The sequence below is a fragment of the Centruroides sculpturatus genome, unplaced genomic scaffold (assembly GCF_000671375.1).
Source record: "Centruroides sculpturatus isolate CEXI.00-Female unplaced genomic scaffold, Cexi_2.0 scaffold1717, whole genome shotgun sequence".
Lineage (NCBI taxonomy): Eukaryota > Metazoa > Arthropoda > Arachnida > Scorpiones > Buthidae > Centruroides > Centruroides sculpturatus.
In genome coordinates, this window is record NW_019386065.1 from 74082 (window position 1) to 83248 (window position 9167).

Here is a 9167-nt window from a genome sequence, read left to right on the forward strand (position 1 = left end):
TCAGCGATTCCCAACCTGTGGTACACGTACCCCTAGGGGTACGCGATAGGTTGTTTAGGGGTACAGAAAAAAGTTAGTTATTATGGCAGAAAAAATAATATATTATGTATCACAAACTAATAGTATTAAAAAATTATTAGGTAAAATATGTTCCTTGCAACAATCACAACTTCATTATACATTTTTTCTTTTAGGTTTTTTTTCTTTAATTTAAAGTTACAATATGTAAAATTAACAATACGGTTACTCACTAAATTTCTTAAATGAGGGGTACAATCTAGAGATATGACATGTCAAGGGGTACTATCTAGAAATATGACATGTCACGGGGTACACTAATGAAAAAAGGTTGGGAACCACTGGCCTAACCTATAACCAAAGTCTCCTTTTAATTTGTTTTTAAAAAAAAAAGCGCTTGACACACTTGCCCAGCATGCCGAAGTTGCCCCGGTCTCCCCTATATTATATATAAATACATAATATCTCGAAAGTATTGTACAGTACATTTATAAGTGAATGGAGTTTTTGCGTGTATTCAATTAAATTAAGTAGAAAGTATTATTAAAGAAGATTAATGGTGATACCGTATAAAACCTTTCTGTGATATGAGTTATTTTTAAATAATTCATTTAATAAATACAATAAGAGTTGAATTTAATGTACTAAACTACCGCCGCAACATGCAACATATATAACATCATAAATTTGAACAGAGAAAAATCTAATTTTATATTCTTCACCATTAAATCGTATTTTCTTCTAGAAGAGATTACATATAGGTGCTAGAATTCGAGTACAGAAACAAAGAATCGAGGTAAGTAATTCTGGTTTTATTGTACTTATATGTAGGATCCTGGTGGTTTGTATCGTTTATCACAATAAACTAGCAACAAGTTGCTCAACTTTCCCGGCAACATTTAAAATTTTGATGGCGCCGTTTGTTATCACATTTTATTAAACACTTTTTATATTTTATACTATTATAAAATGGCAAAAAGCTTAATTTGATGATAGGGATGGGCTTTATAAAAAATTGTAAATGCTAATAACAAGTACAATCGTCATTAAGTCCAATCCTATTGGACACGACTCCCATTTTTCCTCACCTCCTCGACGATCAATCATCAAAATTTAATAGCATCAATCCGCCTAATACACAAATCTCCCTGCAAAATTTTAGAAATTTTCGACAAAAAGAATTGGAGTTGTTACGCTTCAAACTAAAACTCTGCAAATAATAGTATTTATTTACGTCATAATATTCCGACTTAGTAAAAACCTATCATTTTTATTTTTTCTAACACAAAATCATTGAAAAGCATTATTAATATCATATGAAGTATTTTTTCCGTGTAAATTGCAACATAATCACTTAACACAGCCCATTTTTTAATTTCAGAAAAAGAATGGAATCGAACTACGTATGGAAAATTGCTGGAATTGATGTAAATTTATACTTATTATTTTAATATTCTCTATTATGATATCTAATTTAGGTCAATACTAATTTGAATTTTTAGGACCCAGCATGGATAAATGTGACTGAGTACGACAAACAACTAATTAGTTCATATTGTTTTTATGTATTTAAATTGCTTCAAGAAAAATTAAAATTTAGGTAAAGTTAAACAATTTTCGTATTCTTTGTAAAAATGAAACTGTAGTACGAATTATCGATTTAATAAAAGTATTCAAAAATTTGATTATTGTAGATACGAAGTCCTTCAACCCATGCCAAAAATAATTCTACAAGAGTATTCAAATGGAAGTTATTCTGGAATGATAGGACAGATAATTAATAAGGTATTTACTGTATATTTTTATTTATAAACGTTTGTTTTCCACTGATATTCAAATTGTAATGTATTTTTTAAATGACAGGAAGCAGACATGTCGGCTTTTCCTCAATATATGAGTAGCGATGTCTTTCACTTGGTCGATTATACCTCGATTATTCGTGTACTACCGATAAATTACATAATTAAACAACGCAAATTAAAGCTAAATTGGGAAACTATTTTTAAACCATTTGCCTTCGAGGTAAACAATTTTTTAATTTTATACCCAAGTGCTTTAATATTTTCTTTATAAGCCTTATTTGAGGCTATTTTTTAAAGTTGCAAATATTTAAACTTATACAAGTACAGTGGTGCCTCGTATAACGTACGCCTCAAATAACGGACTTTCTGTTTGACCGTTACGTGACTCGAGCAACGGACTGGCTGCGGACAACGGACTTTCCGTTCGGTAGTTACGTGAGGCGACCAATGGACTTTCTACGAACAAGTGCGAATAATGTTTCCACTCTTTTGCCGTTGCCAATGACAATCTACTATTTTTATAATATATTAGCAGTGTTTTTCAACCTTCTTGAATACGCGACCCCTTTACAAGTAAAAAAATTCTGGCGACCCCCCACGGCCATATTAAAAGTATGTTAGTGATTTTAAAAACTACCGGTACATGCAGTCGACCCTTCATATAACACGGTAGATACGTTCCTGTTTTTATGAATCCAGCTTCTAGGAGTCCAACCAATCACAGCCCGGCACGTATGCAGTTTACGGACTACTGCTTTTTCAAAGGTTTCTCCCATAAAATTAATCGATTCTAGACTAAGTCGACTCAACATTTCCAAAATACGTATAATTTTTTGGGAATAATCCATCTAAAATATGCTATGAACAAAAAATTGTAGGATTACTTACCGAGGGTGCACCGTTCGACTACGCCGTTGCTTAAGCTTGTTTTCGTCGTGGAGATTGTCATCGAATGGCGCTCGCGTGCTTCCTGATAAATTATTTTTTTCGCGAAAAATTCGCTGAACTTTAGAGAGATCATTAATATAAATGGTTTTTGGTAGATTCGCTGCTCGTTTAAACTCAACGGTTTGTGCAATCCTGTCGGGACACGAGTCGGCGATGACGTTTTACCAAATTATAGGCGTTTTTTTAGCATGTTTGTACGAATACTGTCGCAATTTTTCGCAGTGATATAGGAATCCGAATTATAGGAACCCGTGTTAAGGAGGGTCGACTGTATTTAATTTTCGTTCTGTTGAGATTTAAATATCGATCAAAAAACTAATTGTACTGTAAAATAAACAGGCACAGCCTTCTCACTGAAAGTGTAGTTTTTTTATTGTAGCGTAGGACTAAAAGAACGGGTCGCGGGTAAAAGAAAAAGACAAGTGTTTCTACAAACACTTGTCTTTTTCTTTTACCCGCGACCCCCCGTGTATGGCTTTTCGACCCACCTGGAGTCGCGACTCACAGGTTGACAAACACTTATATATTAGTATTATTAGAATATATTATCAGTATATCTGAAGTACAGCGCGTTGGGATTAGGCTTGCTGCTTTGTTTATTAGGTACTGTACATCAACACAGTGCAGGGCATTTACATTTATTCAAGTGTTGTGCAAATCATGGCTTCTAAAAAAACAGAAAGGTGATTTCAATTGAAACAATGCAAGAAATCATCAGAAGGAGTGAAAGTTGACAAAAACTTCTTTGTCGAATGGGGAGAGGTTCAGGAGTTTACCAACACTCATTATCCAAACAGAGCTGAGGCAACAGTATCAATGATCTCTACAATGACACTCTTGCCCGTCATTTCCGACAGGTGTTGAAGAAGAGAGAGAAACAGACCACCTTGGACATGTTTTACAAGAAGCCAGCGGGGAAAAAACAAAGGATGGAACAAGAGGAGTTGACCCTGCAAGTTCCGGTAGCCTGTCCTGAATCTGAATCCAATTAAAAAACAATAAAAAAAAAGACCCGCTGCAATATGTAAAAAGTCTGTATCTGTATGAATGTGTGAAGAAAGTGTTCCTCCACCTCCTCCTCACAACATCTGACTACCCGGCATAATTGGTGACTGCTTCATTTTCATTTTTTTATGGTACAGTACGGTTATTTTATGCTGCGGAACGAATTATATGTTTTAACATGTATTTCTATAGGAAAATGCGTTTCGTATAACGGACTATTCACTTAACGGACGTGCACCTGGAACGGATTAAGTACGTTATACGAAGCACCACTGTAATTATTTATTGCAGCCCGGCATCATCACAATGCCAGGCTGCGATTTTTAACCATGTTTTTAATTAACATAATTTAAAATATATGCTGTCCACCTCAGATTAGTAGTGGCTTGACCCTGTACATTATACTTTTCCTTTAACATTAAATTTTTGCTGGTCAACTATCTAATACAGTGTTTTTCAACCTGTGGGTCGCGACACCCAGGGGGTGGCGAAGCCTTACACGGGGGTCGCGGGTAAAAGAAAAAGACAAATGTTTGTAGGTCCTGCACTACATTAAAAAATACAATTTCAGCGAAAAATTGTTTATTTTACAGTACAATTGGTTTTTAGATCGATGTTTAGCTGTCAACCATGGGTGTGGCCAGGGAGAGGCGTTGGTGGGCACGGCCCATCCCAGAAAATCATAGCCGAAAAAATGTTGAGCTGATTTGCAAAAAGAAATAAAAAGTAGAAGTTGAAAGTCCTGATACAAAAAAAAAGAAAGGTCAATGGCTCCCTGCGCTCAATGTTATAATTACAGAAAGTTTCATACTTTATCTGTGTTAAGTTATTGTCGATTCTTATGAAACTTTCAATTTTATCAACAATGATTTGTTTCAACAGAAAGAAAATTAAATACATAGTTTTTAAAATCACTGATATAGTTTTAATATGGCCCTGGGGGGTCGCCAGAATTTTTTAACTTGTAAAGGGGTCGCGTATTCAAAAAGGTTGAAAAACACTGATCTAATACCTTTGCATACAAAGTGCATATATAGGTAATCGGCGCCTTCTATCTCTGTTGTTTCCATATCTGGTGCCATCTTTCATCTTTCTTACTCCATTCTCAAGATTCAGGAAAGACAGGCAGACAAATATACAGTATTAATTTGTAAGGCTACAACTTTTTTCAAATTACAGCCTAATAACTGGTATCAATTCTGATCAATGGCCATATTGTGAAATGCTTATGTAAAGTAATGAAAGTCGTTTCTGGATTGTTTTATATACTTTAAGACTGTGTTTCAGGTGTGGTTAACACTCTTAATGTCCATTGTGTTCACTGGGAGTATATTGTCTCAAATTATGAAGAAGGCTAATAGTTTGCATGGCTCAAAAAAATTTTGGTCAGTGAAAACAAGCGTTTGGCTTTTGTTTTCAAATATTATACAACAAGGTAAATTTTACTTCTTTCCAGTTTTGTTTAACCTATAAAAAGAATTTTTGAACATTCATTTACAATCAAAATTTTTCAGGAATCAATTTAGATCACGTTTTTCGAGATTCATCAAGGATTATAATCGGAGTTTGGCTAATTATAGCAGTGGTCCTGGGATACGGCTACAGTGGGGTCTTGATATCTTTCCTTACAGCTACAAATTACGAATGGATACCGAGAAATTATTATGAATTAGCATCTGCAGTAGAAAAGGGTGACTTCTCGTGCGGGATATCTGTTTTTTCTCAAAACACACATTTTAAGGTAATCAGATAATATCATAGTAATACGTAATGGTTGACGAAATTAACATTTTTAAAGATTTATTATATCTAAATTTACATTTGTATGTACTAAGTGTGTTGTAGTTTTTAAGTTCACTTTGTGCATACAATAGTGAATTTAGATCAAAGTATAAATAACACATTTAACTTTCTCGCGGGGTAATTTTTATAAAATTATGTCAGCTGAAAAATTGCAATTTTAAATACGTCATTAATTTTACGGTCGACATAAAAGGTATAAAAATTATCTAAAATAAATTATAGAATTTCTCTCTCTCACGATTTCTAAGTCAAAGATTAAATAAGAAGTGTTCATAGATTAGAAAATAACATCATTACCATTTAAATATTTTCCTGTCGGCAGTAGAAATGGTGTGCGTGCACCAACAAGTTTAGCTTACTCTCGTAATTACTTTCCATTTTTATTTTTACACCCAATCATGGTAAAAATTTCAAAAATTAAAAAAAAAACCACCCAAATACGGCCAAAACTTTTTACAATTCGTTTCTTTTAAGTCTTGAAATCGAATAAACTAGTCCAACGAGGACCATTTTTTCCATTTCGATATGAAACAAGAAATATTTTGAGAACCATGATTTAAAATATGGAGAGAAAATCTATGAAGATTCCTCAAAATATTTTGTAACGGCCATGATGGCCCTACACAATATATTGAGAAGGGTCTTCGTGGCTTTCAGTTTTACTTCTGAAATTGTCACTGTATTATCTTAATGCTTTATATTTTTCTTATCAAGAAGTTATCATATTATCAATTTTGTGTTATATAAATTGCAATCTACATTTATACATAATATGATTTTAAAATTCTGCAATGCATAAATTGCTTTAAATTTTTATGAAGTTTTGTTAAATTATTTGCCTCTTCTTCGTTAAAATTTACGTATTGTTTTTTAAAATATAAATGAGAGACTGGAAGAATAGTAAACATGGGAATAGGTCCACACGAAATATTGTAAAAAATTAAAAAATTGGCAGCACTGTCACGTTTTGTCAGGATTTTTACCAGCACGTAGTAATAATGTATGCAGTTCTCGCGTTTTCCTCTGAATTTCATGCATCATTTAAGTGAAAAAATTTTTCTTTTCACTTACGTGTTTATCGCAAGTATCACGTTACGTTTTCAGAGATTTTTCTAATGTGAATAATAACTGTCATGCTATTCATTAACCATATATCAAAATGTAATTAAGGTAAATAGATAAATTCTGGACAACCCGTAAGGTATTGTCCAGAATTATCTCAATATTCACTTCATGGTATACTTACTATTTTTCATATATTACAGTTTTGATTGCAATTGTCAAGAGTAAGTTTTCATCGTGGCAATCTAAGATTATTGTGATTTAATATTTCAGTGTTCATTTCTCTTCTATATAAATTGACGAATCTATTGTAATCTTCAATATATAATAAATATGTATAAATAAATTTCCTTGTATATTGCATAAATATCACAAAATTAGTAATGATATGGTTTCAACCAGTAAGTTTTAATTGAATTTGTTAATTTTTGTAGGGAAATCAGTCTGAAATGGCGAAAACATTGGGCGATCACATCAATCAAAAACGCAATTATCTGAATGTAGAGGATACTGTCGAAAAAATAAATAACGGTCGGTTTGCATATATAGAAAATATTGAATACGTAAACAGAGTCGTCAGGATGGAACTGACTGGCAAAATAATAACGAGTGAAGATCAACTTATATCGTATCCCGTAGCATATCTCCTAAGAAAAGATTTCCCGTATAAGAAACACGTTAATAAAATGTACACTTAATTACTATTATTTTATTAATGAACATTCTAATTTTTATTCTTAAATTTCATTTGCTTATTTATAGCTTACGTCGTTTGTTTGAAAGTGGAATAACGGAATTCCTCAGAAGCAAAGAGGAAGTAATTCCCATATACGAAAGCGAAGACGATGATGTCGAACCACTAAACTTGAACCAACTTTTAGGAAACTTCATTATTCTCATTACAGGTTTCGTATTGTCTATTGTTTGTATCGTGGCAGAAATACTTGTAAGAAAGATAAAAACGATTTCAACAGTACGTAAGAAAAACGCACTTGATAATTAGATTGCTGTCACTGATAAATAGAAATATAATTCCATTTATTTGTATCTCTTTGACGTAAATCTATACTAATATTATAAAGAGGTAATGTTTGTATCTATGTTAGTTTGTATGCAGCAGGTAATCTCCGAAACTACTCATCCGATTTCAAAAATTCTTTCACCAATGTTTAGAATGGAACTTCAGGGTGGACATAGGCTATATATTATTCCGTTAAACATGGGGGATGGACAGTTCTTTACGGTAAGCCTTACGGAAAAGGTTACCGTAAAGAACTCTGCTTCTATTATACTATTTTAGATGCGGGTTTTTTCGTTTTTGATTGTGTTTTAATAGGGTACGTCAACAGAATGTACACTAAGAAAAAATTTTTTAAAAAATTTTCCCCAACTGGGGAAGTGTTATACATTTATAATAGATACATTTTGAGCCACAACAAGGCGTGGCGGGGTCTGCTAGTAGTATCGGACAGCAGCTAGTATCGGACAAGCGTTGTTTCTAACATTTGCTGCAAGTGGCAGAACCTGTGAAGACACTAGAATGTTAAGTAAATAAAGAAAGTTTAGATTCCCGCCATATATAGTCAATCAGTAGTGTTGTTGACACGTGGCAGAAATTTGATAGTTTTAATAGTGTTTTGAGTGAACGAAGATGACTTCTGCTTGTCATAGCTTGCCTGAAAATAAGAATAAGTTGTTTTTTTTTGTTTATTGTTGAAAATAACATTTATTGTTCTTTAACTTGCAGGCCGGAATTCTCCTTAAGCTTACTAGTACGTATGTTAAACCTATGTTTTGTTCTATGATGTTTCGGGTTGTATAGGACAACAACGCTGAGGTTTGTATGAAACAGAGGTGTTACGGTTGTATCGGAAACAGTTTAAAATTGATAAGAATTATATTCTCGCAGAATATTTTTGTTTTAAGAGACAATATGAGTAAACTACTGCAGAATAAAGGAAAGAAAAAAGAAAAAGAAATAATTTATGCAGTTAAAAGAAAACTGCTGAGGGAAAATCGTCTACATAAAGAGAAACAAAGAAAGAAAACAGTAAATAGGCCTAAATCACTTCAAGAAAAGAGAGAAACTCACTGCATCATCTGTAATGAAACCTTTGAAAAAAACTGGATTTATGTGTAGGATTTCTGAAGGTTGGGCTCATGAAAATTGCGCCGATCTTAAAGGAAACAAATATTTTTATCAATGTGATGTTTGCATTACCAAAAAAATAAACACAAAATGCATTTGTCATTAAAACGAATTGTTGAATTTTCAGACTGATAATTTTTTTAATTTTTCTCATTTATATCACTTTCTTATCATGTATTAACTTAGTTTTACGATCTGTAACTTGTACTTTTATAAATTTCTCAATAATAACTTTGCCTAATAATAAAAAGCTGTTTGTAAAACCAAAAGTAATTCTCTTCTTGTAGATTTTTCTCATGTCCGATACAATCCTCTAAAACTTGGCAAAAATGCAATGACTGTAAAAAGTGTAAAAAAATAATCAATATTTTTATCTTAGA

The 9167-nt window shown here is 32.6% G+C and overlaps 1 protein-coding gene across 1 annotated transcript; it reads left to right on the forward strand.

The window, feature by feature from the left end:
* Positions 1-1395: 1395 nt before the first annotated feature.
* On the forward strand, positions 1396-8900 carry LOC111613397 (glutamate receptor ionotropic, delta-1-like). Its single transcript, XM_023354744.1, has 9 exons — positions 1396-1445; positions 1521-1618; positions 1713-1803; positions 1882-2040; positions 5061-5208; positions 5288-5514; positions 7073-7326; positions 7401-7543; positions 8386-8900. The coding sequence occupies exons 1-9, from the start codon at positions 1407-1409 to the stop codon at positions 8400-8402; spliced, it is 1176 nt and encodes a 391-aa protein (XP_023210512.1). The 5' UTR covers positions 1396-1406; the 3' UTR covers positions 8403-8900.
* The last annotated feature ends 267 nt before the right edge of the window (positions 8901-9167 follow it).

Excerpts from the sequence above, each read along its gene's own strand:
- LOC111613397 (XM_023354744.1), top strand. The coding sequence starts at position 1,407 with ATGGAATCGAACTACGTATGGAAAATTGCTGGAATTGAT. Across the intron at positions 5,515-7,072 it reads CTCAAAACACACATTTTAAG|GGAAATCAGTCTGAAATGGC; the intron begins GTAATCAGATAA and ends TAATTTTTGTAG. Across the intron at positions 7,327-7,400 it reads AAGAAACACGTTAATAAAAT|CTTACGTCGTTTGTTTGAAA; the intron begins GTACACTTAATT and ends GCTTATTTATAG.